General features: G+C 45.1%; 1 protein-coding gene across 1 annotated transcript in view; it reads left to right on the top strand.

The window, feature by feature from the left end:
• Positions 1-26,737, top strand: part of ABCA13 (ATP binding cassette subfamily A member 13) — a 252,433-nt gene that overhangs the window by 107,407 nt on the left and 118,289 nt on the right. Inside the window, 9 exon segments of the mRNA XM_060108829.1 lie at positions 30-38; positions 254-501; positions 8,088-8,180; positions 14,281-14,350; positions 16,473-16,548; positions 16,551-16,590; positions 18,141-18,228; positions 23,116-23,227; positions 23,230-23,250. Coding sequence (XP_059964812.1) covers positions 30-38; positions 254-501; positions 8,088-8,180; positions 14,281-14,350; positions 16,473-16,548; positions 16,551-16,590; positions 18,141-18,228; positions 23,116-23,227; positions 23,230-23,250 — 757 coding nt within the window.

Raw genomic sequence — 26,737 nt, 5'->3', positions numbered from 1 at the left:
CCTTTTGCGTCTTCCTGGCCCCCCAGGAGTTGGGGGGAGTGGAGTGGGGGCCACTGTGACTTCTGTCCTTGTGTTTAATGTCACGAGACGCCCCGTGTGTGTCACTTTCTGCTGTGTCCTTACTTAGGGTAGAGTGGGAGCCACTGGTGCTCCTGGGCTGAAGGATCAGTGACGGGACCTGCATGACGGGGGCGTGTCGGGGATGCCACGTGGGCCCCGGGCGCTGACCTGCCGTATCTTCCCATCCCCTCAGACGGCACGCCTGCTGGCCAACCCGGTGCGGGGCAGCCCCCTGCTCTGGGCACAGACGGCTGCCCTCCTGCTGAAGCGGCTCCGCCACGCGGGTCGGGCCTGGAAGGGCACCGCCTCCGGCCTGCTGGTGCCCGTGCTCTTCGTGGCCTTGGCGATGGGCTTGCTCGTGGTGAGGCCTTTGGCCATCGACTGTCCTCCCCTCAAACTGACACCTGGCCATTACGACATGGCCGAAACCTACTTTTTCAGGTAAGAATCTTTTTTGGCTTCTTCCCTTGTATTTCCAAATTATGTCAGGACAGATTAGGAATAGCAGTAGCTCTGATTCTTTGAGAATTTCAAATATACATGCATTGTCATCGTTTTGGAGATCGGTGCTCCCGAGGGTGAGCACTGAGAAGCTCCTGCTTCTTTCGGGGCCTGTCTTATGACAGATGCTGAGGACAGATGCGGGAAGCCTGGGCCAACCTCTGTGGCCCCCGGGCTACCCTTGGTGGAAGGGGACATGACCGCTGACATGCAGAGAGTGGGGCTCACAACCGCCCACGGGCCCTGAGCCGGGACTGGGAGGGCTGCATGTGGCCCAGAACGGTTAGGACTTTAGAAGAGTATATACATTGTCTATTTCACAAACCCTCCAAGGCTGCTTCTGGGACACCAGCCCTTAGCTGCCCGCCCCCCTCTGCAGAGAAATGTCTGGATTTTCTCTCTAAACAGGAGGGGGCCCCGGCACAGCCCCGAGCCAGATTAAGTCCTGTTCTGCCAATACGTTCAGGCCAGTCTGAGTGTTGCAGCCAGATGAGTTTACGTAGGAAATTCTCAGAGCCTCCAGGGGTGCTGTTTCACCCACGTGGGGCTGGGAACCCGAGAGAGGTCCCGGCCTCCTGAGAGCCTCGCCCTGGGCGGGCTGGTCCCTCTGGACCAAGTTCAGAGCATCTTTGCTGAGCGTCTGCTGCGGCCGGGATCTGGGCGTCTTTACACTGAGTGCCGAGCCTGGACCATCTTCCTAACAGCAGGCGCTGCTCAGTCCCATCGGGGCCAAGACCCAGACTCGGGGTGCCTGGTCCACGCTGAGCAGCCATCTTTATCGGGCTGAGCATGGTGCGGGCAGCCGGGAGGTCGGGGGTAGGTTTGCTTTTGTCAAATGAGTGTCTTGATGAAAGTACTGAGCTGCATTAGCTAGGTTCTGAGTGCTTGCTGATCTTTGTGCACTTTTACAACGGTATGTGATGTGGAGTTAAACAAATACAGGCACAAAAGGAAAAGTCGAGAATGAACTGTTTGGTTGGTTTCTATCTCCGTGGTCATGGGATCCCCCCACCCCCCAGCCTTGTGTGAAGAACCGTTCATCTGTCCTGAGTATTCCTTTCCAAGAGGGGTCCTCCTCTCTGGTCCAGTGCTTTAATTACCTGCTCTCATCCCTCATTGATGGGATGGTTAAATGTGTGAGAATGTCCACTAATGCTTCTTACTAGCCAGATGTTCAGATTTCTGTTGCACTCCTCAGGTATGTAAGAGCTGTGACTATTTGGAGCTTTTCAGTTACAAAATTGCAACTGTCCATTTTTTTCCACCATCATACATTTCCATCACAAGTTTTTCCAGGGTAGCATCAGTATTTTCAGGATGCATATTACCAATTTATCCTTATAAATGTGCACAGATTTACAGCCCCATAAAACCCTTGATTCTTTTATTCAACAAGTATTTATTATGCACCTACTGCATGCCACATACCGTTCTTGGTAGTCACACACGTATGAACAGAACAGGCCCAAATCCCCACATTCGTGGGAGCAAGGAAGCTTATTTCTCCAAAACTGCACTCTTGCTTTTGATGCCCAGACCTGCTGACGCATTGCTTTGTTAGGCGGCTCTTAGGTTAAACTTGAGACTGAATGTTCTCAGTCACTTTATGATTGTTTTAAATTTCACTTTGCATATTGAATGGATTGAGCATCACATGCAGTTAAGTTACATTCTCAGTGATCTCCCTTCTCCTGTGCCCCGTCTTCAGCTCTTCACCTTTTCTTTTGAAGCAGGTGAAGATTTCTCTACATGGCGTTCATGTCACTGAAACCATTTTCAAACAGCATTGAAATGGTTGCAAATAGCCATTCACTTTCTCCACTGCGTTATTAATTTGGTAATTTTGGTTTTTTTTTTGTCTGAGAGCATTTTTTTCTGCTCTGACAGTATTAATCTCTCATAGAAGGAATGCACTCCAAAATATTTTGAGTCTGAGACTGTTAGATATTTTAATATTTTCTTCCATTTCTAAGAAGCTGAGGAGGCTTCTTACATATCTGATGCTCATTTTTTCTCATCCTTACAGACGGGACGGGCCGTAGGATAGGGTGTGTGTTCTGTCAGAAATCGCGTATTTCCCCTCTTCTAATCTTTAATTTCAGACTAAACAGAAAGAACGAGTTTACATGTCATTAGTTTTTGTTTAGTAGAGTAGCAGTTTACCTAGCTATGAGGGAAAAACTATAAGACGCTGCCAGAGATGGTTCATACTGATGGGGGCTTTCCTTGCCCTTCTGAGTTTTTCTCGTGGGCGAGGAGGGTGCCTCTGCCCCTTTTAGATGCACAGTTGCTCTGCTTAAGGCTCACCGTGGACATCACTACCTCCTTCTGCTCTAGTGGGGTGACCACGTGTCCTGCTCTGCTCAGAGGTGAGGCCTGTCATCTTGGCATCCATATTAATCATGCCCTTTCACTCTCAGAAGTTTCCTGGAAACCGTGTCTCAGTTTCAGAAAGAAAGTCCTGTGTAGGCAAGTGACTCTCAGTTACTGTTACTTTATTTAGTTTTGGTTCAAGGTGTCTATTCATTCAGCGAATTTGTTTTTATTGTGGTAAAATATATACAACACAAATTTTACCATTTGAGCTATTTTTAAGTGTATCCACATTATATTCACTGAGCATCTGCGCTGCTTGAGTTTCTCTGGCTGCTGGGACCCTCGGCCGTGTCTGTCCTGAGATGCCCAAGCAGCCACGCTCCCTGGCTCAGGAGTAGGAAGGCGTCTGCTTTCCTCCTTCGGGCCAAGAGACCCGGGAGGCTGAGGTCCACAGGTCTCCGAGGGCCACCTTCTGCAGGATGGCCCTTTTCCCTCCCCGCCCCGGGTGCTTTGCACCTGTTCTTAAAATGCCGTCCCTGTGTTGCCTGGCCTGAGGCACCTCTGCCTTTGGAAGCTCCCACAGAGCCCGCGGCCCCCCTGGAGCTGTGGCCGGTCAGCCCAGGGCTCGCACGGGGCAGGGGCATGGGGGGAGACCCACGCAGGCTGCTTTCTCGAGTTGGTTTGATCTCCATCTCCGTCAGAGTCATCTGGGACTCTTGTTAACATGAAGGCCCTTGGGGTGCTGGTGAGGAATATGCGCTGGTTCAAGCAAGCCCCTGATCACGCTGCTGCATGTGGAGTTTTGAGAGATGCTGACGTGGAGGGGAGCAGTGCCCCATGTAGGAGATGCCTCAGGACCCCCAGTCAAGCACCCCTTCCAATCGCTGGAGTCTGGTAAGGACAGGCCTCATGTGCTTCTAACAGCACTTTAAATACAGCCAAGAGTTTGAAGACAACCAAAAAGAACTAGTTTAAGAACAAGCGTTTGAATTTTATGGCAACAGGGATAATTCAAAGCTAGTTCTTTTTTCCTTTTTTTTCAAGCGACCTCTAGACCTAAGCAAAAAAGTAGTAAAACATAAACCATAACTTTGAAACTTGCTCTTAGTAATTATTCCAAGTAAACTACTTTGTGGATCAATATTTTTTTTTCAGAGAAAGACATTTCAAACTTTCATATTTGTTCTTGGATGAATGGGCCAAAAGAGAGCTATTCAGAGTATTTCCACAGATGCCACAAATAACGTTTTCTTTTTATGGGCAATATTTCCATGGAAAATACGTCCCTTTCCTTCTAAAAGTGTTTTCTCATCTGTCAGAAACAGAGGTCACGCTTCCTACTTATGAGACATAGCTTTGTTGTAAATTTCAACATCTTTCATCACTGTGTGTTTCTGGACACAGCTGTATGGAATCAGATTAGGCCAGTTGTAAACCACCTGGATATTTTAAAATCTTGGTTGTATTTCATGCAGTGGGGAAAAAGGTGTTTTCCTATATATAGTTATTCTTTTTTTTTTTTTTTTTTTTTTTGTGGTACACGGGCCTCTCACTGTTGTGGCCTCTCCCGTTGCAGAGCACAGGTTCTGGACGCGCAGGCTCAGCGGCCATGGCTCACGGGCCCAGCCGCTCCGCAGCATGTGGGATCTTCCCTGACCGGGGCACGAACCTGTGTCCCCTGCATCAGCAGGCAGACTCTCAACCACTGTGCCACCAGGGAAGCCCAATGGTTATTCTTTTTGGTTTTGGATGCTATAGCGGTGTTCGCATTCCAACTTAGGCCTGAAAGTAAAGTTGTCCTCAGCTCGGTGTAGTGAGCTGTTCTTTCTTTTCCATTTATAATTGGTCCTTTCTGAAAGGTAACTGGTCTGGGAAGATCAAGTTGAGGGAAGTAAAATAACTGGGTAGCGATGAAGCAGTAGGCCTATGATTTCAGTGCATTAGCAAGATGACCGTTTGTTCCACAGAGTGCTTTTGAGAATCGGCTGTGTTCTGACTACTGTGCTAAGCCTTCCCCTTTCTCTCATGGATTGTTTTGTTCCACGATGAGAAGCCCACAGTTAAGCCAGTGGAGATGTTGCAGCCACTGGGAGGAAATGGAATAGAAGAGGTGGCAGAGAGGGGCTCACAGGAGGAGGACCTTGGAGCTTAGTCGCTGGAGACGGTGTCCAGCCAGGTAGCAGGGAAGCGGATGCCCTTCAGAGTGAGCTGGTCCGCCCCGTCAGAGGGCGGTTCCGCCGGGCTGGGCCGGGGTGCGTTCTGGGAGAGAAAGTCGGGAAGAGCAGGGAGGGACTAGAATACTCTTTCAAGGCTCATAGGTAACAGGGAACCAGTGATACATTTTGAGCAGAGAATACACCAGGTTGCTGCGTGCGAGGCTCACTGCTGATTATGGAAATTGGGAACCTCTGTAAAGTCCCCGTCTGAGCTGAGGCTGCGCTGCTCGAGGATGGACATTGCGCCTCATTCTGGGCTTTGACATGTACTTTCAGTACGTGGGGTGCACGAACCTCACCTCCCCAGACCTCCCCAGGTTTAATCGCTGGTAGGAAGTCAGAAAGGTGCTCAGGAGTCAACTTTGCTTTGTCTATAAACAAAGAAATCGATTAGAAGAATCACTGGTTGAAGGTAACTTTGCGGTGTCTACATTTCTTAAGAGAAGCTAATGTTGAAGTTCTTTAGAAAAAAACATTTATGCTCACTTGTTAATTTATATACTGCTTCTTTCCAAAGATTTGAGGTCATCGTTCACATGTAAATGATCTATCATTTTTTCCTTTATTTTGAGGATAAGTGTTCCCAGCGATGTCTATTCAAAAGCATTTTGTAAATTACATGATATAAGTTCTAGAAAGTAATAAATCTGTATTCTTTCATAAACTTATCATCCAGAATTTTAATTAATTGAAATGAGCCCCACTCCTAATCAGCCAGGTTTAAAATATCGTGTCCTTTACATTTTCTCAAGCCAAGATATTTCTTACAATTGATGGATAAAATTTAATGTAGAGTTTGTTCCTGTATCTCCCCCAGACTAAAAAATAGTGTGTCTTCAACCCAATCCAAAAATGGGCAGAAGACCTAAATAGACATTTCTCCACAGAAGATATACAGACTGCCAACAAACACATGAAAGGATGCTCAACATCTTTACTCATTAGAGAAATGCAAATCAAAACTACAATGAGATATCATCTCACACCAGTCAGAATGGCCATCACCAAAAAATCTAGAAACAATAAATGCTGGAGAGGGTGCGGAAAAAAGGGAACACTCTTGCACTGCTGGTGGGAATGTGAATTGGTACAGCCACTATGGAGAACGGCATGGAGGTTCCTTAAAAAACTAAAAATAGAACTACCATATGACCCAGCAATCCCACTACTGGGCATATACCCTGAGAAAATCATAATTCAAAAAGAGTCATGTACCAAAATGTTCATAGCAGCCCTATTTACAATAGCCCGGAGATGGAAACAACCTAAGTGTCCATCATCGGACGAATGGATAAAGAAGATGTGGCACATATATACAATGGAATATTACTCAGCCATAAAAAGAAATGAAATTGAGCTATTTGTAATGAGGTGGATAGACCTAGAGTCTGTCATACAGAGTGAAGTAAGTCAGAAAGAGAAAGACAAATACCGTATGCTAACACATATATATGGAATTTAAAAAAATGTCATGAAGAACCTAGGGGTAAAACGGGAATAAAGACACAGACCTACTAGAGAATGGACTTGAGGATATGGGGAGGGGGAAGGGTAAGCTGTGACAAAGTGAAAGAGCGGCATGGACATATATACACTACCAAACGTAAGGTAGATAGCTAGTGGGAAGCAGCCGCATAGCACAGGGAGATCAGCTCGGTGCTTTGTGACCGCCTGGAGGGGTGGGATAGGGAGGGTGGGAGGGAGACACAAAAGGGAGGGGATATGGAAACATATGTATATGTATAACTGATTAAATTTGTTATAAAGCAAAAAAAAATTTAAAAAAAATTAAAAAAAAGAGAAAAGAACACAAAAGTATTCCTATGTAATGATTATAACTACATTAAAATGTATATCCATAAGGAAAAATTGCTCCTGGGAGCTTGGAAAATAAAAGACTTTTTAAAGATATTAAAAAAAAAAAAATAGTGTGTCTTGGGCTTCCCTGGTGGCACAGTGGTTGAGAGTCCGCCTGCCGATGCAGGGGACACAGGTTCGTGCCCTGGTCTGGGAGGATCCCACATGCTGCAGAGCGGCTGGGCCCATGAGCCATGGCCGCTGAGCCTACGTGTCCGGAGTCTGTGCTCCCTAATGGGAGAGGCCACAACAGTGAGGGGCCCGCGTACCTCAAAAAAAAAAAAAAAAAAAAAAAGGAATAGTGCGTCTTATCTTTGATGGTGTCTTCAATAAGGAGATTCCATCTTGATGGCCTTGATTCCCACGGATGCTGCTTGAACTATTAACAGACTTCTGAGATTTGTGCCAGTAAAATAGATACTATAATTCATTGTGTACTTAAAGCATACATAGGACTTCTTACCAAGAAAATGTTCAATATAATTCACATACAGAAACACACGAAAAAACAAATAGAAGAAGTTTGTTTTGTGGGACTTCCCTGGAGGTCCAGTGATTAAGACTTTGTGCTTCTACCGCAGGGGGCATGGGTTTGATCACTGGCTGGGGAACTAAGATCCCATGTGCTGTGCAGCGCAGCCAAAAAAATAAAATAATAAAATAAAAAATTAAATAAACTACTTTATGAAAAAAAGAAGTTGTTTTGTTGCAGGGCTATGCTATAGGGCATGTACTGATAGCAAACCAGAGCTCTAGCAGTCAGAGAATAGTTTTATAGAGTTTAATATATTAACATGATGTAATACAATGCAGCCTTTAAAATTAATTTTTAAAAAACATACAACAATGCCAGAGTTGATAATATTATAATTTTAAGTGAAAGGATGAGAAAAATAATACACTTGAATGCAAGTATATAAAAATGCATTATCTGTGGTGGTAAAACTGTGCTTTTAAGACATTTCTTCATTTGGTTGCTGGTTTGGCTTTACCATAAAAAAGGTGAATGATCAGCTCTATCTGTGCTTCTAGGAACATGTGCCTGGACAGTTGGCCTGGGCTCTCTCTGACAGACTGTCCTGTGAGCTCCCAGGCAAGTACCAACCTCCCACCTTGCTTCCTTTGTCTCACGACGAGCAGCAGTGAGAACAGTGACGTGGAGGTCACCCACGTGCTTTTGCAGAAGTTTGGGGATCAGGACCCGCTCTGTGCTGACTTACACTCAGACCTGTAAGTATCCGCTGCAGAAGTGCAGCCTCCAGCCAGCCACCCCCAGGCTGGCAGGACTGGCTTCTCCAGGACTGTGTTGCCTGTTCTCACTGTAGGGCTGAGACTGAGCAGGCCTGAGGGGTGTTGCCGTCTAAAATGGCCTGAAATAAGCTCCATCATTGCCGCTTCCCTTCCGTGGTGAATACATGCTTTATATCATTGCAAAAAACATTAATTAATAAGGAATAACATTCCCTTTGCTAACTAAAACCCCAAAAGAACAAAGCTAAAAGAATAAGGTAGCAATTAAGTATGAAATATGTAGTAAGTGTTGTTTACTTTTAGGGTAAACTTGTGCATATGAAAAGATTAATTGTACTTTTTTTTAACTAAAGGGAGTGAAAAAGTCCCTAACATCAGTGTGGGTGTAAATTACTTTGAAGACTTTTTTTTCTAGGTTTTGAAAATGATAATATAGAGATGGCCTTTCATGAAACCTTGATAAAACATGCCTTTCTTCATAAACATACCTTTCTTCTCTCTATCTTATTTTGCTCGACTGTTATTTATTGAGGATCTACTATAAATATCATGTTGTTGTAGGAACCAGGATTGATGGGGGACATGGCCCCCAGCTCAAGAATTTACAAATGGGGAAAGTGATAAAAACCATCGTGATGTATTAAGTACCAAAGTGTATGTTTTTCAGTAATAAATATAAAAATCCAGACAATAATACAATATGTCTTCCTAATTTGTGGTGACATTCTGTGCATTAGTCATGTTGGTGATTAGCACAAGACTGAATAACTATTAGCAGTCTCAGTGAGGAAGAATTAAAAGAAAATTAATTACGTTGTTTCACTTTAGTCTTCTCTTGAAAAAGAAAGTAATTTATTTAACTAAATAAAAGCTTCCATGGTGATGCTTTTATTTCCCTCTTTCCAAAGAAACACACAGGATGTAAAAAGTGTCTACCTTTGAGAAATTGAATTTTAACCTGTGGCCCTGAAGGATATAGTCTGGGTCCAACCTGGCAACAAAGAAAGAACAGTTTGCAGAAAAAAAAAAAAAAAAAAAAAAAAAAATATATATATATATATATATATATATATATCTTATTGGAGTATAATTGCTTTACAATGTTGTGTTAGTTACTGCCAAACAGTGAAGTAAATCAGCTCTATGTATACCTATATCCCCTCCCTCTTGGACCTCCCTCCCCCTCCCATCCCATCCCACCCATCTAGGTCATCACAGAGCACTGAGCTGAGCTCCCCACCTTCCCCCCGTTCCCGCACGTCCACTCTCTACGTCTGTGTCTCTATTCCTGCCCAGGAAATAGGTTCATCTGTACTATTTTTCTAGATTCCACAAATATGCATTAATATGCAATATTTGTTTTCCTCTTTCTGACTTACTTCACTCTGTATGACAGACTCTAGGTCCATCCACATCTGTACAAATGATCTAATTTCATTCCTTTCATGGCTGAGTAATGTTCCATTATATATATGTACCACATCTTCTTTATCCATTCCTCTGTTGATGGATATTTAAGTTGCTTCCATGTCCTGGCTATTGTAAATAGCGCTGCAATGAACATTGGGGTGTATGTATCTTTTCGAGTTATGGTTTTCTCCAGGTATATACCCAGGAATGGGATTGCTGGATCATACAGTAGTTCTATTTTTAGTTTTTTAAGGAATCTCCATACTGTTCTCCATAGTGGCTGTATCAATTTACATCCCCACCAACAGTGCAGGAGGGTTCGCTTTTCTCCACACCCTCTCCAGCATTTATTGTTTGTAGATTTTTTGATGATGGCCATTCTGACTGGTGTGAGGTGATACTTCATTGTAATTTTGATTTGCATTTCCCTACTAATTGGTGATGTTTAGCATCTTTTCATGTGTTTGTTGGCAATTTGTATATCTTCTTTGGAGAAATGTCTATTTAGGTCTTCTGCCCATTTTTGGATTGCATTGTTTGTTTTTTTGATACTGAGCTGCATGAGCTGTTTGTATATTTTGGAGATTAATCCTTTGTCTGTTGCTTCATTTTCAAATATTTTCTCTTGTTTTGAGGGTTGTCTTTTTGCCTTGTTTATGGTTTCCTTTGCTGTGCAAAAGCTTTTGAGTTTAATTAGGTCCCATTTGTTTATTTTTGTTTTTATTTCCATTTCTCTAGGAGGTGGGTCAAAAAGGATCTTGCTGTGATTTATGTCATAGAGTGTTCTGCCTATGTTTTCCTCTAAGAGTTTTATAGTGTCTGGCCTTACAGTTAGGTTTTAGTCCATTTTGAGATTATTTTTGTGTTTGGTGTTAGGGAGTGTTCTAATTTCATTCTTTTACATGTAGCTGTCCAGTTTTCCCAGCACCACTTATTGAAGAGGCTGTCTTTTTTCCATTATATATTCTTGCCTCCTTTGTTATAGATTAGGTTACCACTGCTCCATGGATTTATCTCTGGACTTTCTCTCCTGTGCCACTGATCTATATTTCTGTTTATGTGCCAGTACCATACTGCCTTGATTACTGTAGCTTTGTAGTATAGTCTGAAGTCAGGGAGTCTGATCCCTCCAGCTCCATTTTTCCTTCTCAAGATTGCTTTGACTATTCAGGGTCTTTTGTGTTTCCATACAAATTGTAAAATATTTTGTTCTAATTCTGTGAAAAATGCCATTGGTAATTTGATAGGGATTGCATTGAATCTGTTGATTGGTTTGGGTAGTATAGTCATTTTCACTATATATTCTTCCAAGCCAAGAACATGGTTTATCTCTCCATCTGTTTGTGTCATCTTTGATTTCTTTCATCAGTGTTTTATAGTTTTATGTGTTCAGGTCTTTTGCCTCCTTAGGTAGATTTATTCCTAGGTATTTTATTCTTTTTGTGGCAATGGTAAATGGGATTGTTTCCTTAATTTCTTTTTCTGATCTTTCATTGTTAGTATGTAGGAACGCAAGAGATTTCTGTGCATTAATTTTGTATCCTGGAACTTTACCAAATTCAGTGATTAGCTCTAATAGTTTCTGGTGGATCCTTTAGGATTCTCTCTGTTTCGTATCATGCCATCTGCAGACAGTGACAATTTTACTTCTTTTCCAATTTGGATTCCTTTTATTTCTTTTTCTTCTCTGATTGCCATGGCTAAGACTTCCAAAGCTATGTTGAATGATAGTGGTGAGAGTGTATATCCTTGTCTTGTTTGTGATCTTAGAGAAAATGTGTTCAGTTTTTCACCATTGAGAATGACGTTTGCTGTGGGTTTGTCATGTATGGCCTTTATTATGTTGAGGTAGGTTCCCTCTATGCCCACTTTCTGGAGAGTGTTTATCATAAACGGGTGTTGAATTTTGTCAGAAGCTTTTTCTGCATCTCTTGAGATGATCATATGGTTTTTATCCTTCAATTTGTTAATATGGTGTATCACATTGATTGATTTGCATATATTGAAGAATCCTTGCATTCCTGGGATAAACCCCACTTGATCGTGGTGTACGATCCTTTTAATGTGCTGTTGGATTCTGTTTGCTAGTATTTTGTTGAGGATTTTTGCATCTATGTTCATCAGCGATATTGGCCTGAGTTTTCCTTTTTTGTGCCATCTTTGTCTGGTGTTGGTATCAGGGTGATGGTGGCCTCGTAGAATGAGTTTGGGAGTGTTCCTCCCTCTGTTATATTTTGGAAGAGTTTGAGAAGGATGGGTGTTAGTTGTTCTCCAAATATTTGATAGAATTTGCCTGTGAAGCCATCTGGTCCTGGGCTTTTGTTTGTTGGGAGTTTTTTTTTTTTTTTTTTTTTTTTTAATTGGAGTATCTAGTCTTTCAAGAGGGAGAAAGAAGTAGAGTCAATGCTAAGGGAGTGGAACATATTCTGAATTCTGCTCAGACGTCTGTTTTACCTTCAGATGCTGTTGGGGGAAGGGCAGTGGTCCCCAGAGCTGTGCCCCCGCCTCCCCCCAGCCAGCAGACCACTCTCACTGTGCTGCCTTCAGCTTTCCTCTGCCTTCCTGGTCTGTTTCTGCCTCTTTCTTTGTGAAATCCTCATCTCTTGACTCATTCCTAATTTGTAACCATTTCTACTCTTTTCCTTGGTCAGCATGACAAAAAGCTGGGGGCTGGGGTGCCTTATACAAGGGGGTGTTTTGGATCCTTCTATCAATAATAATTTCTGTCTGTGTTACACAAAAAGCCTTGATTTACTGAAGTCCCAGATTGAAGCAAAAGATTTTATTTAAAACAAATATGTGTCCTTCTGTAAGTGTAAAACATTTTTGAATTCAATATCTACATATTCCGTTTTAGGCAGACTTTAGTCATCGTTTGATTATGAATTAACAGGAACACTTTAAAATGATAGATGAGATTCTGCGTATTGACTGTTTTTCTGTTCAGACTCTGAGCTCTTGCTGCGGGAACCAAGTTGAATTTCTGCCTTTACCTCCTTTCACACAGAAGGCAGCAAAAATCTCCAGAAAAAGCTATTGTGGTATAAACATGAACTAAACTTTACATTTTCCCATTATAGTAGATGATGCCTTATTTAAATTTTAATATGTGCTGAAGTTCCCAGCCTTTAGAAGCAGACTGGGAGATTTCAATACCAAGGCTTATGTCTCAGGGCTTGTGTCTGGTGACACTCCAGCCGTGATTTCCCTACTACCGCTGAAGTAAAACAGTCACTTTTCCACTCATTCTTGATACTGTTTTGTATAGAACAGAGTGGTACTGAGCAAATCTTATATTTCTATTGCACGTTCAAAGCCAAGTGGGGGAGGAGATGGGTCAGGTTCGTGTCCGTGGTCAGATGGTGGCAGAAGTTTGAGGAATGATCTCTGAGATGCCAGAGTCCCTGGCTCACCAGGTCGGGTCCTCGCTCCTGGAGCAAAAAGTGAGGGCTCAGAGGTCAAAAGACCGTCTTCCAAATTGTGATGCTGGGTGAGCCCCTGACCTCTGAGAACTCCACTCCCTCTTCCCAAAAGTGAGACTGGCAAGCGGTTGCAGTAGAAGCAGCTAGCGGGGCACCTGAAGTTCAGTAAATGTCAGTTTCCTCCCTTGTCCCCCAATTTTTAGTAAAAAACAATTATCATTACTAAAGCAGATTTTGATTTACAAACATTAGTGAAAAAAATAAAAAAGTATGAGGCCTAACAAGGAGAAAAGTTATAGGGAGCTTTGGAATAAAGTGGAGGGACCTGGAGATGATCATGCTAAGTGAAGCAAGTCAGACAGAGAAAGACAAATGTCATATGATATGGCTTATATTTGGAATCTAAAAAAAAACAGATACAAGTGAACTGATTTACAAAACAGAAACAGACTCATAGACTTAGAGAATGAATTTATGGTAACTGGGGGGGGAAGGATGTGGGGGGGATAGTTAGGGAGTTTGGGATTAACATACACACACAGCTATATATAAAATAGATAACCAACAAGGCCCTACTGTGGAGCACAGGGAACTCTGCTCAATATTATGTAACAATCTAAATGGGAATAGAATTTGAAAAAGAATAGATACATGTATATGTATAAGTGAATCACTTTGCTGTACACCTGAAACTAACACAACATTGTTCATCAACTATGCTCCAATATAAAATAAAAATTAAAAAAAATAAAGGGTTCTGAACCTCTGCTATAAGTTGTTTTCATAGCAGTTTCTGTGGCACTGTGGTTCTTGATAATGGATATTTAATACTAGTTGCCTTTCTTTAAATGATGATTCAATTACAGCATCACACGATGAAAAGGAATTAGCAGCTCCCTGTGTTTATTAATTGCTACACTGGTGCTGAGGGCTCCTGGTTTTGCCACCAGGAGCCCCAAGGTTCATGACAGCCCCCCGAGTCCCTGTGGAAGGTCCCAGAAGCCTCGGAGATACACTCAATGCACGAACAGAGTGAGCATCATTTAATATAATGGAAATATTGTCATTGTAATAGGATGTTGTCCTCAGATTAACAGCTCAAGCTGTGAAAACAAATGTGAACTCTTGGCCTTCTGCAGCGGGAAATGATGCTCTCATGAGCTGTGCTCCGGTCTGGGGGATGCTTTCATGTAAATACAGCAGCTCTGTGATCTCAGGATCATCCCATCTCTCCTTCGCTGTGTCAGGGGGAATTCTTCCTGCTGGTGCATGGACCCCTTCTCTCACCCAGAAGTCCAGGAGTCCTGCGGCTGCCTGGTAGGTTTCCACCGTGTTTTTGATTTCTAAAAAGTCTAAACCTCAAGAAACAAAGATGAGTTCACCCCCATCTGAAAAGCCTTCACTTTTGTTAACTAAATGAACTTTTGAACTAAATGACCTTTAGGGTAACTCGATTAGCTGCTTCTTGGAAAGGTGTCGTGACATGGTTTCCAGTGTGGTCCTCCTGTTCATTGCCCACTGGTCATGATCAGAAACTCTCCAGCAGTGTTCACGAAGCAAAGGAATCTTCTCCAATTAATGCTGAGGAAGCTAGGATTGCCCTTTTGGGGGAAATTTCCCAGAATTTCAAGGCAGGATGACCTCAAGCTCTTGTTGTATTTTTATTTGAGTTTTGAGAGCTAGATTTTAAAAGCTAAGACAGCACTTGGCTCTTCTAACTATGGTTGATCAGTACAAGAGCACACGGAAGTGGGTTTTCCCCTGTTACAGTGAAAGGCATTGCTGTCTAGTCTGCGGAGGAGAATGGAGTGAAACGTATATGGAAAACTGCTTGGAACTCATTTCAAAGGAAATCTCAGGGCTTCCATGGTGGCGCAGTGGTTGAGAGTCCGCCTGCCGATGCGGGGGACACGGGTTCGTGCCCCGATCCCGGAAGATCCCACATGCCGCGGAGCGGCTGGGCCCGCGAGCCATGGCCGCGGAGCCTGTGTGTCCGGAGCCTGTGCTCCGCAACGGGAGAGGCCACAGCAGTGAGAGGCCCGCGTACAGCAAAAAAAAAAAAAAAAAAAAAAAAGGAAATCTCAAAAGGCAATTCATAAAAGGCACAGGCCTGTTAGCCACAGTCAGCAAGCTGATATGGCAATGTTAATTTACTGAAAAAGGAAAAGTGAAGTCTTCATTTAAATTCAGGATCTATTAAGAAAACGGCCACTTGAACATGTTGACAGGGCCTTCCTGTTTAGTGGCCTGTGGGATACACCACTCCTAATAGCTTAGTGACTTTAGGAAGTCTTCCTTTCAATGGACCCCGTCTGCTTTCTTCTCTTAGACCAAATATCTGGATGTAAGTGAGGCAGTTACACAGCAGTGAGGTGGATGTCCAGGACCCACAAGAGACTATTGACTGGTGCTCCTTTGCCGTGACCAGCTGTTCTGCTCAAGTTCTTTTTGGACACAGTGATTTGTTTCTTCCCCGTCTTGTTTATTCCATTAACTCATGAACCCTGTAATTTTTCACTCCGTGCTCTTATTCTGTGACTTTGATCTAATCATCCTGTTAGACTGGTACCTTTTGTTACCAGCTCCCTAAAACTTACTGGAACGAGATGGAGTGTCAGTGGCAGAGGAATGAATGAACAAGTACCAAGTGGTTGATGTGAATTCACTGCAACTCACATGAACCTCATGTGAGACCTCAGTAACATGTGTGCAAGAAGAAAAGCATTTCCCATGAAAAAGCTCCATAGCCAAGGCAGCTTCAGAAATGCCAGATAAAGCCCTGGTTAACAGGTCTCTTTGCTGTAGCTCCTGCAAGATGCTGTTATCATGTATGAATCATTACACAAGGGGTGGAAAAGATGCAGCGTTTTCTGCAAATGACTCAACTGAAGAATCCTTGTTTTTTGTGGCATTGTGTGCTTGGGCAGAAATTGTGGTCCCTGTGTTAGGAGTCAGAGGCCCTCAGGAAAGGGGGAGTCGGGGTGGTCCCTGCTGGGCAAATATTTCCTGATTCTAAGCCTGTGAGTCACTGAAGAAGAAGAGTTTGATGTCTGCTTCAGGCATTTAGGGAAGAAACACGTTCCTTTGAATTTTTTGCTCATCATCCTCTGACTCTCTTTCTGGTTCGTCAAATGCGAGGTCACCCCAGTGACAACATTTTTCACCTTTTGAGTTCTTACAAATCTGCCCAAGCTTACATACAGGAAAAGGTTGGGAAATTCCCAAATCTAACTGACAGCAAAGGTTGCAGTGGAATTCTAGCATAGTTCTCAAATGTATCAACAGGTGACTCTTAAAGAGATTTGGGAACAGGTAAAGAGCCATCGATGATTCATTGCAAATGTGACAGCTAGGGAAAGTCACGTTTACTTTAATGTCAGTAAACCTGTGTGTGGGTTATGAATAAGCTTCTACTTGACGTCTTTGGAAACAATTACAGAAGTGCCTCAGTGGAAGCACCAGGGCTCCCTACCTGACTAACCGCCTGGGCCACAGGCTGCTCAACCTCTCCGGCCTCCCCCGGAGGAGTATTTGCTGGTGTCGGAGGAAAAACCAAGGTGGGTTTGAAACCGGCGCTGGGTCTTTCCTGTTCCCAGAATTACTTCAGAGATCCGAGTGTTTCAAATGCTGATGTTCTTCAAAACTCAGAAGTCTAGTACTAACTTTGATGCTCATAAGAATTCCAAAGAAATGCTGCAGGCCTGAATCAGATTCCTCCTGCCGACTTTCTCTCTTGCCCTGGGGGAATCCCATCCATGGAGAGTCACCTGGGGAGACAGACGCAGCTTGAGTGCTTTAGAGAATGAGCCCAGAGACGTTAACAGCATAATGAAATGATGGTCTCCCTGGTGTCTTAAAGTTCCTCTCCTCCGATTTTGGGGAAAGCTTTTGTTCTGTGCTGCATTTCCGTGAGCCTAAGAGGGTGAATCTAGGTTGAGGGGGTAGGGATGAGCTTCTCATTGCTTTGAATTGCAATCACATTCACCACTCCATCAAATTTCCTGAGACCCCAACGCAAAATCATTGCATGGTGTGTCTGAGGTGCCTGCAACACCCCCTCTTGCCCCCAGGCTCTCTTTACCTCTGGTCCTTCCTGGACCATCTCTGGCCCCCACTGTACTTTGCCTGAATCTCCCCTGCTGCCCACTCCTCAGGTCTTTAAACATGTCCCAGAATCTCTGCTTTCTGCAGGTTGGAGTTTGTGTGGCCAGGACTTAGAATAGTATCTGGCATACGAAAGGCACTCAATCAATAAGTTAAATGGAGCCGGGTGGGAATGCATCCTTATTCCTGTGACCCAAAATTTCTGCTGAGAGTGAGGGCACGATGGTGGACCTTTGTTTTTCAAGCTCCTTTTATCAGAGACTGGGAGACAAAGTTTAACATGTGTTTTTATTTCTAAGGTCCAATATTTTTAGAAGCTTCATGAATGCCAGATACTACACAGCCCAAGGGATACGGAGACAAAAGATGTAATTCCCGTCGGCTAGAGACTCACAGACCCACATAAGAGATAAACTAGCAAGTAGACAGTTAAAACCCAGAGTAGCAATTGACGTGGTACCTGCGAGAGTCTCACGGAGCCGCATAAGAGACAAACTAGCAGGAATACAGTTAAAACCCAGAGTAGCAATTGACCCAGTAAGTGGACATGTAGGGTATTGTGAGAACCCCAAAGAGAAGGAAATGCACCCCAATCAAAGTAGCCGGGGTGCCTTCCTGCAGGAGCCTTGTTTGCCCTGAGGATTAAAGAAGTGAGAGTAGGAAGAGAAAACCATTCAAATCAGGGTAACTCAGGAGAGCCTGACAGACGCAGGGATTCTGAAAGCTGATTTGTAGGAGAAACAACAATTAATTAAAATAACTGCGGTGCAGGGGACCACAGCCGTGTCCTTACGTGGCATGCGTTTCCTAACATGATAGTAAGTTCTGAGCGGCCAGACCACATCCTCCTGCAGGCTGAGCCCTGTGAGACCACGACATGGAGCCTGGGGGCTCAGCAGCTGCTGTTCTGAGGCTTCTATGACCAGTGGGTGGGGGAGGCCCTCTGTTAGGAAGGCCTGGTGCTACCTGGTTAAAACACTAACACCACCTTTACTGTCAGCAGGCTTGGAGGATGGTCTTTTGGAGTGAGAATCCCTGATTAAGTTCAAGACGCATATTCAAATATATCAAAACCCAGAACTTTGGCAAAGGTAATAATTTTTATTTTCTTCTTCTTGTTTTAGAAAGCAGTCAGGGAAACTTGCTTTGTAAATACCTTTGTGGGTACAGGCGGAGTCAAACCAAATCCCAGTGTTTGTTACTGAGAAATAAAACCAGTTGTTCATAAACATTCCCTTGAAAGAGAAAATGAATTTAGTTTTAGTTTTCCTTTAGGCTGTATAGAAATATATGAAATAAGTCACTGTCTTTTGTTATGATCAGAATGCACCTGATGGGTCTAAAGCAAATGAGAAAATAATCTGTGTTTAAAGACATTCGTTGTTAGGATAACGGTGATCTTAATTCGTTGTCAGGATACCGGTGCACTTAAGTTCCTCCTCTTCCTGATGGCTGGATGGACCCAGAGCTGGATGGACACAAAGAAAATGGTGGACTCCTCCCAGGGGCTGGATTTTCAAGCCCTGCGGAGACTGTCCCTGTGAATGAGGAAAGTTTCCCTGGCATCACCAAAAGTGGCTGGGAGGGAAAGAGGGCTGGGATAGAGGAAAGACGCCCTTATCCACCAGCGGGAACTTAGAAGCAGTGAATCAGGACAGGTTTCTCCAAGGAAAGAAGTCAGTACAACCTTAAGATGGGAAAATATCCGAAGCTTTCAGTCTTTGGCGATTGGGGATATAGTTTTCTGGTGTCGGTCCCGACTGAGAGAAAAATTGGGAAAGCGTAGCTCCTGGGAGTGAAGTGTCTGCTTGTAAACCTGTCATGTCACTAATGAAATGTCCCTACCTTGTGCTGGGCCTTCATGGTTCCTGGGGACACGGAAAAGCTTTATTAGGATCCTGGCTTGTGCCTGGTGCAGGTTTACTCATTGGAATAAAGGTGCTTTACAGGTTTTCACAACGTAATCCCTGAGGAAAATGCTAACATTCATACTTCATGATACAATTCTGGAAAAAAGTGTTAACAGTCGTATTTCACAACGTAATCCCTGATGAAAAATTTTAGCCCCTGTGTGGACTGTTCAGAAATCCCTCTTTCAGCTGAGATTTGTTCAGATCTCTTACCTTGTAGGCCACATGCATGAGAAGATTTAAAGCTTAATATGAATATATCAAGATTCATAGCTTGATAGAAAAATAACCTAAAATACATTTGCTGGCTTTTGAACACGGGATGTGGCTTTTATTAAAATCAACCCGATTTGTAGAAGGAATCGACTCATTTCCTCTCAGAACATTTTAACTTTCTAATCTGTCCAAATCCCAAGCCCTCTGTTGACAGTGGGCCGTTGTGTCCTTGCTTTCAGGGTCTGGGGTCTCCCTGCATCTCTGCTTCTGTGATGAGGGCACAGGATCCCTGTGTCTCCCTGGCACCTGTTCTTTTCCCTCTTTATTTGTCTTCTGTATTGACATGTTTGACTAGTGACTTCTGCAGCTTTTAATGTTGTTTGATGTGGACTGGGCCAGGCACAGGCGTGCAAGCCAATGGTATGCAGCCCTGTGGGGATGGAACTTCTTTCCAGGAAGCCCAGTAGTCACCATACCGCACTGGCTGCAAAGGGCATCTGTTGTTTGAAATACTTACAGCACTGTTGGTGGTTGATATCGTGTCAGATTGTTGCATTAACCTTTCAGTAATTAGCCAGCAGCCTTTAACTTTGGCCTTTGGGGTACAGTCATAAGACATGGAGTGATTTTCATAGTCTTTCTGAGGAGAAAATGGACAATTTGCATAGGAACAGGCTTAATACTTATAAATTCATTGTATTGTAGAATGTCTCTTGTGGAACCTTTATGAGTTATTTCATTCACATCTTGAGTGTTCAGCTGGTTTAATTAAACACCCTCTAGAAGGTATGCACTTCAGTTACAAAGGCCAAACTCCTGGTGTTTGGCATTCGTTCTATTCTCACATAGACTGTTAGCCATTTAAATATCCATCCAGTGATTTTTTTTTTCTTACAGTTACTCAGTTGCCTTTCTGAGGAACTGTTACTCAGGATCCTCAGATGAAAGGTCTGTTTTGAGGTGTCATGATGTGTTCCTAAAAGGAGGTTGACTTCCTCCTTCAGTTACTGGATTTCACTGTGTCCTGACTTATGGGCCGGCAGGGAGGGATATCCCACAACTTACTTCCAGAGAATGGTCCAGTGTTTCAGGGAAGCATTCTTGGAAGAGAAAAAAAGAAAACGAAAAGCTCTTCCTTTGAACTGTGCTTAACCTTAAATGTTAATTTAAAGGCCATTATGAAACATCTATTGCTTAAAGAATTTATAAAATTTCTCCCAAGCGAAGGCCAATTTATAGAAGAACCAAAATGAAGTTCAGACTGTTCCTTGACACTCTGTGCGCCAGTCACCCGTCACGAGAAGGATGCTGTAGGGCGGGTGGTCTCAGCCAACAGGGCTGTCGGCATCTGGCCTTCACAGAGCTGGGCTCAGCAAAGGCCTCGCTCCGGGGGTGGGGGGTTGTCCCCAGCCAGACCCCGCCGGCCCCCTGGGACTGTTCCCACGACCACATCCTTGGTGGCCCTGACTCTGCCGGGCGCTTCTCCCATCTTCCCTGACAGCCACGGGTGGAGATTTGGAAACAGGCCATTGGAGCAGCTCCTTGCCGGCTTCCTGCCTGTAGAGAGCTGGGCCTGGAGCCCTCTCGGTCCAGCGTGGCAGCGCCCTTGCCCTCTGACTTCACCCCCGTGAAGCACCCGGGCCTTTCCATCATCTCACTGAGGTCCACAGGCTGCATCGTGGCTCCTGTTAGTTCAGGCTGCACCCTCTGGAGTTAATCACTGGTATTTGTTGAAGTCAGGGTTCTCCGGATTCAACCCCTTAGTCTCCTGAGAGGGTCACTCAGCACCACCCCTCTGTCAGTAACTGTCACAGAGTTTCATGGCCACACCTGTGACTTGGTCTCTATCCTGGGGTGTCCCTCTTGACCTTGGGCCTGGAGACTAGGGACCTGGGTGGAGAGGTTTGCCGGCTGCTGGCCTCGGCGGGCATGGCAGTGGGGACCCAGTCCTGGCGGCCAGGCCGGGCGCTACAGTGACAGCAGAGGCCTAGGGGCTGAGCCCGGGCCAGAGGGAGGACATCAGAGTCCCTCAGCCAAGGGCGTAGAACAAGCGGGACATAAACGGGACCTGGCACGGAAGCCACGAGCCCACAGGGAGGGGCTGCACTGTGCCCAGGATCCCGGGTCCCCCCGGCCCACACAGCTGCCCCACTCCGGTTTCCACATTTTTGTACAGTGTCATTCTTAAGCTGGAAAAAAAAATCTCCCTGCTTTTAAAACAAAAATTAAAACAAACAAATGAAACCAAACAACATCTGAAGACCCCAGATCCAGGGCAAAGACTACCATTGCCTTTCATACGTTCCCCTCCAGTGAAGCAGTTACAGGAGCCAAGACTGGGGGTCGGGAGGTCATGGACCGTGGTCCTGGGGGCTCCTGTCCACACGCCGGGGTTCTGACTGTATCAGCCTGTCCGTTGACTTTAACAGAGGCTTGCACTTGTATCCTTTCCAGAAACACGGCTAGATCCTCAGTGTCAACCCGCCTGCGGCTGTGTGGGGTTGAGGTGGGAGTGCCAGGGGCCCGGCCCAGGACTGCAGGGCCCAGGGTCGCTGTGCCGGGCACAGGAGCAGGTGAACACCCTGGCAGGCGACCTCAGTGCAGGGAGAGCTGCCCCGTCAGGGACACCCACACTTTTCCCTGCTTTTCAGAATTGTGTGTCTGAGTTGCACACACTGTGAATCTGTGGCGGCTTTTGTTACCAGTCTCAGATCCACCTGGATGCCCCGGGTCTGTGGATAGTTGGTCTCAAGTGGCATTTCTTCTTCCTTGGAGTTGGGAAGAATGACTGCTAGGGGTTTCACTGAACCTAAGAAACTATTTGAAGGAGGGGGTGTGTAGTGACAGCTGCCGTGAAAGGGGGAAGGGGTCTGCTGCGTCCTGCCTTGCCTGGTGATGTGGGCTCTCTGAGAAATAACTGAGGTCGCTGTCCTGTGTAGGCCGGCGTTTTCATGAGTGGTAGCCCAGCTGCCCCCGTGAACACAGGACCCTGGTGGAAAATGACTGGTCACCCTGTGATGAGAGGGGGCGGACTGGGTCAGAAGCCGAGGGACTTGTGATGCGGCCCTGACTTTGCACAAACTGTGAGAACCTGCACAGCCTCCTTCGAGCATGAACTTGCTGGGGAGCAGCTCTAGTGCCACAAAGAAGATTGTCTGTCACAGAAGGTGGCATCGTCTAGAGAAGTGAACTTGAATTAAGGTCAGAATTTGCCAGTTGATTCGTTATACCTCTTAAAGACACTCACCAGCATTCCAAACTGAGTACATTAAAATTTTTTTCATTAAAATATTGCTCTTTTGAAATATAGATACTGATGGTTCACTTAGTATTTTTTATGCTACTCCTTACTTCAATGTTACTAGCCTTGTCTCTCTCCTATTTTCTGCTTCACCTTTCTCCTGCCTGACAGGCCCGCTGCCTTATTCTCCATGCTCAGCAAATGTTCACTTCAATTTATTTTGAGAAATAACGTTCCACATTCAGTTATTAATTTGAAAGTAATCATTTTTTTCTTATCATTTCCTTGCTTTTAATTTGCAGGTCAAATTTCATTAGCTTACCAACTGAGAAAGAAAAAAAAAATGATGGTCTTAGATTCCCTTTTTGCTGTGAGAATATAATTATAGAGCAACACTCAACATTTGTTCTGGGGAAAATTAATCTATTTTTAGCCGTAAATTATAGGCTGGAGATAAATATAAAATTAGCAGGCTGGAATTCACCACTCACTATCAGCCATGCAGGACCAGTACTGTGAGGCCTGCGTTCAGGTGCCGGTGAAGTTAGTTTACATGTGTTCCTCGCGTCCGAGAACCGCTGATGAATAGACTTCAGAACTAATTTCATGAGGGCCATTAAGTTCTCTTTCTTTTTTGGGTGTGGTACCATCAGAAGGGCTTTCATGCCCTGCCATCCTACCTAAGTCATCTCAACAACCTTATTTTGTGGAGGCTCTTACCCCCGTGGCAGATTGCAGGCAGTACGGTAAAGTTAATTTTAATGCAGTTTGTAATTCAGTACTTTCCAAAGACAGTGTTTTTAAAAGGGAAAGAAACAGATAAAATTCTGAATAGGAACGTGAAGCGTGATGAGAGGTTTCTGCTGGCAGCCAGTCCATGTAGAAATGGGTACAGATTGGGAGGCCCGGGCTGCTTTTGTGTGTGTGTGTCTTTTGGTGTCTTTACCTTCCTGGAAGTTGTGACCTCAGGTGACTAGAGAGTTTGCTCCTAGCGACTTAGCATCTTCCAGAAGCAAGAAGAATTTCTCTCTTTAAAAAGACACTATCGTACAGAAAACTGTTATAGACGACCCAGATCACCATTATTGTTGGGAAGGTGATCATAATTTATCATAATTTACTTTATGCTGAGCCCTCAACTCATAAGTTATCTGTGTTGACTTTGGATTCACTACCTGTGCTTTCTTATTTCTTACCCGTGTAAATGACACGGGTGCATTTCTGGAACCCAGAGTGGATTTACTGGTTTAAGGGGATGTTATATGTTTCATTTGGGTTGGCTAAGTTGTAATTTATCAAATTCATTCAGTTCTTTTTAAAAAAAGAAAGAAAGAAAGCAAACAGATGTATAAATACCAGCAGGCCATAGCCATCATAATTTATTCACAGGATATATTTATCGAATCATTAATTCACATAGAAATAAATGCTAAACGATTACCCCAATGTGCTATGACTTTATCCCAGCCTTGTCTTATTCTTCCATATTTGTTTTCCCTTCTCCACCATTTTTTATTATTATTATTATTTTTAATTTAATTTAATTTTTTTTGGCTGCATTGGTCTTTGTTGCGATGTGCGGGCTTCTAATTGCGGTGGCTTCTCTTGTTGCAGAGCACGGGCTCTAGGTGCACGGGCTTCAGTAGCTGTAGCTCGTGGGCTCTAGAGCGCAGGCTCAGTAGTTGTGGTGCACAGGCTTAGCTGCTCCACGGCACGTGGGATCTTCCCGGACCAGGGCTCGAACCTGTGTCCCCTGCATTGGCAGGAGGATTCTTAACCACTGTGCCACCAGGGAAGTCCCTCCACCAATTTTAAAAATAAGACATTTAATTATTTTGTGGCACTGTAATTGTTTTGGAATGACAGTAAGTAAGATGAAAATGTGTTTGCCCAAGTAACGTACAAGAGCATAAAGTCGTAGGGATGAGGGAGAGCAGAGTGATGTTTATTGTGTCTGAAATGTCTGAGGGACATTAGATATTTTTATATCCATGGTCTTATTTAGTCTTTATGGCAGTTTTGTAAGGTAGGTGCTATTTGCCTCCTTCACTGATTAGAAAACTGAGGCTCAGAGGAATTGCCCACCAGCTTTGGCTCTGAACAGGTTGAGTGAGGGGACCTTGGTTTGATTCTAGGTCCAGCTGATAACACAGCCTTTGCTTTTCTACTGCAATGAACTGAGAGGGCGCTTCTGATGGGCACGGATAGGACATGCTTTGTGGAGGGGGGTCACTAACACTGGACCTAGAACGTCAGCAAACATTTGATCGACGTCAGGAAGCTACTGTGGGTATTAGTGGTGCTGATGTGAGAGAAATCCGAGCATCTGTTCGGGTTCCGTGGGGAAGTACCGTTTGACCTCATCGTGAGGGTCATTGTAGAGGGACATTGTTGAGGGGGTGTCTGAGGCCAAATTCTGCTTGACCTTAACTGGCAGAGGGAGGAAGCTGGCCTTTAATTAATAGGCAGCAGATAGGCTTTGTCTGCAGTTGAGAATGAGGATGACTCCGTCCCAGGAATATCTTAGGAAAAATAATCTGGATCCACGTGGTAAAGGGAGGGTTCCTGCTGCAACCATGGGACCTGTCGGAAGGATGCCACTCACAGTTTAGAGGTGGTCCAGGCAAGGCCAGGACGCATCGGGGCAAACGGTGAAATTGTCAAGTTCAAACAGGTGGGAGAAAAGGTTGGGGCTTTGGGGATAGGGAAAGGAAGAAAAATAAAGAACCTGACACAAAGAAGTTTAGAGTAAGAGTTTAAAGGGTTAAAATGTAAACATGAGCTTTTAAGAATGAAGGACTTCGTGGTCAGCGCTGACGCCCTGAGAAATGATTCAGGAGAAGAAGACGGAGAAAGGGATTTATACAGGTTCCGAGGTGGTGGGTTTCACGTTAGATGAAAATAAGTGTGTGGCGCGATTCAGAGAACTGGAGAAACAAGGTCAGGAGAAGGTCCTGAGTAAACCATTTAGCCTGAACCTTCACACAGGTGGTAGATTCCGCTGGTCCTCTGGTCAGATCCTGCCATGGTCGAAGCTGCAGAGACAGGAGGCTGGGGCGGGGAAGGAGGCGGAGGGGCTGCAGCCCACCCCCCCACCCCCCCCGCCCCGAGGCGGGAGGGTCTCGGCACGGAGTCCAGGGAAAGGCAGAGGTCAGGAAGAGCAGAAAAAAATCCCCAAGTTCCAGAATCTCCAGGGAGAACGAGGATGTGGTGCCTGGGGTGTTGGCCTCTGTGGGGCTGGCGATGTGCAGACAGGATCGGGTGGGAGAGGCTCTTCCAGGGGTTTAGAAAGCCGGGTGGGTAAACTCTGCTTTGTGGGAAGTCAGTGAGGAAGGGAGAGCCGGGAAGCGTGTGCGCGTGTGTGTAGCACAAGGAGAGCTTGGACCTGGGAACAGCGTTGACTGGCCCGCAGGTGTCTGCTAGCTGTGTCTCGTCTCTACCCTGTTTCCAGGGTTCCCAGACGTTCCTGGTGAAGCTCGGGTGAGAAGCACCCACCGGTAGGAGTGGACTTCGTGTTCCTTTGTTGGAAAGTTGTGTCGACTTGAAAAAGACATGTCTTCTCAGCTACTGGAAACCTCTTTAACAGTATTGTATTCATGTCAACCTTCCGACTCCCCTTGGCGTGTGTGTGCAGCCCTCATGAGAAGGAGGGTCTGTGCAGTAAATCGGGAGTGTGCAGGTCGCAGCCCCTCGGGAGAACACGTGGTGACTTACTATCCGAGTATTGAGTAAAGGCTCCGGTGAGCAGGGCTCCTCACGTGCGTTGGTGGCCATCTGCCACGGGCGGACATGGAACTGTTAGCTTAGCCATCACGATGAAACAAGCACTCACAGGCCGTGGGACTCGAGCAGAGCCTGTGCTGTGGGCCCAGCAGCCTGGGGACGGGGCTCAGCGGGCACCCTGACAACAAGGCTGAGGAACCCCTTTGCAGACGACATGCCCTCCTGCTCGTCCCCGCAGTCCTGTGCCGGGACCCCAGCACACCTGGATGTCCCTGCCTTAGATGGAGGGGCTTTCTGAGCCCTGACCTAGCCAGGCCACCCTGCGGAGCCCCAGCGACTGTGCAGTTTGTCAGGGCCCCCGATTTTAAGTGTAAAACTCAACGTCAAGCAGTTTACTAGCCCAGCCAGCATTGGAGTCATTGTTAAGTACACTGGGAGGCTGGAGCAGCCCAGACTGAAGAGATGTGCTCGTGCAGTGACCCTCCAGGCTGAGTCTTCCAGCTGCGTGAG

The sequence above is a fragment of the Mesoplodon densirostris genome, chromosome 9 (assembly GCF_025265405.1).
Source record: "Mesoplodon densirostris isolate mMesDen1 chromosome 9, mMesDen1 primary haplotype, whole genome shotgun sequence".
Taxonomy (NCBI): domain Eukaryota; kingdom Metazoa; phylum Chordata; class Mammalia; order Artiodactyla; family Ziphiidae; genus Mesoplodon; species Mesoplodon densirostris.
The sequence above is the reverse complement of the archived record's forward strand: the minus strand, read 5'-3'. Positions and strand labels throughout refer to the sequence as shown.